This window comes from Antrostomus carolinensis, unplaced genomic scaffold (assembly GCF_000700745.2).
Source record: "Antrostomus carolinensis isolate BGI_N321 unplaced genomic scaffold, ASM70074v2 scaffold40296, whole genome shotgun sequence".
NCBI classification, from domain to species: Eukaryota; Metazoa; Chordata; class Aves; order Caprimulgiformes; family Caprimulgidae; genus Antrostomus; species Antrostomus carolinensis.
The window spans coordinates 3,783-5,292 of record NW_010321835.1 but is presented as its reverse complement, the minus strand read 5'-3'; the positions used below and the strand labels follow the sequence as shown (position 1 = coordinate 5,292).

The following is a 1,510-nucleotide window of genomic DNA, read 5'->3' as shown; positions in this document are numbered from 1 at the left end:
CCCCGCTCCCCGTCCCTTCCCTTGTCGCCCCTCCAGGTACCCGCCGCAGGTCATGGAGAAGGCGCTGGAAATGGCCGAAGGCATCCAAGTGAGCGGCGCGCCCGTCCGCACCACGAGAGATGAACTGGTTGCCAAGGTGAAGAAAAGAGGCATATCAAGTAGCAATGGTTAGCAGATCATAGCTGTGACAATACATAGGAGCCTAGAAATTGCTTGTTTTTGAATGCTCTCGGTTTACCTCGGGCCTAGAAAGCAGTCATCGTAATTTACTTTTTAAACTCCTTGTTAATCGTTTCCCCTCTCTCTGCTATTTTTTTTCTTCCTATAATACCTGTAAAACAGATGCCATGCATAAGCATTCCGTTGATACTCTAGAGCTCGTGTTTTGAATTTGTACAGCTGGTGCACTTTAAGCTGATTATTTGTTTAATGCGATGGAGACTGCTGTGCTCCGGCTTAAATGTGTTCTTCTTACTTTGCCTATAGCACTAGTCAGACATTGCTTCATGAGAAGCTTAGTTTCTTAAAAAAAATCATAAAGTGGTATTTTAAAGATTTTTTTTATGATATTAGTAGACAAAGTGCAATTTTTTTTTTTCTTTCGGGTCAGATAGTCTATTTAATGCACTTCAGTAATTTTTGGTTTGGACCTCAAGAATACAAATACATACTTGTCTACAGGTCCCAAACGAAAACATGAAATCTTGCACCTGAGTATTTTTAGGTTTCTGTTGAAAAAAATACTAAAATATTCCGAAGGAGTAGGTTAATACTTGAAATTGCAGTTCAATGCATATTCCTAATATATAAATTTTTAATTCACAGAGATGATTGCTAGAAGTTTTTAGAAAATAGATAAATTGTCTCTAGATGGATATTTCACAGTCAAGAAATTAAAGAGGATAACATACTTTACTTGTTTTGCAGAAGGGCTAGAGGAACCCTCCAAGAAGCGAGCTGTTGAGAAAAGCAAAGACTCTAAGGATACTGGAAAGGATGTGAAAACAACCAAGGCAGAAGCCTCAAAGGAAGTGGGGAGCACATTGCCAAAAAAGCAGGAAAAACACACTAGCAAAGATCCAGAAAGCTCCCAGTCAACTTGCAGTTCAAATCAAGAAATGGTCACAGCATCAGACATAGAAACAGAAAGAAAACCTGCTAATGCTGGAAATACTACTGAGCAAAATCCATCTTCATCTGGAAAAGAGTCAGGAGAGAAGCCTTGCTCAAATCCACCTGTGGAAAGCAAGTGTGAAAATGTGCCGTCACCTGAGAAGAAAACTACAGTAAGTGCAGTGTCACCGGCTGCCAAGAGCACCCTGCCCACAGAGGCGGTGGCAGCGGCAGTGTCACCAGCTGCCAAGAGCGCCCCACAGGCAGCAACAGTGTCACCAGCTGCCAAGAGCACCCCACAGTCAGCAGTGGTGGCAGCAGCAGTGTCACCAGCTGCCAAGAGTGCCCCACAGGCAGCGGCAGTGTCACCAGCTGCCAAGAGCACCCCTCAGGCAGA

General features: G+C 43.5%; 1 protein-coding gene across 1 annotated transcript in view; it reads left to right on the top strand.

The window, feature by feature from the left end:
* Positions 1-22: 22 nt before the first annotated feature.
* LOC104526580 (CDKN2A-interacting protein) overlaps positions 23-1,510 on the top strand; it is a gene marked incomplete at its 5' end in the record, with an annotated part of 3,562 nt that continues 2,074 nt past the window's right edge. Inside the window, 2 exons of the mRNA XM_029085466.1 lie at positions 23-167; positions 928-1,504. Of these exons, the coding sequence (XP_028941299.1) occupies positions 23-167; positions 928-1,504 (722 nt within the window). The remainder of the gene's footprint in view (positions 168-927; positions 1,505-1,510) is intronic.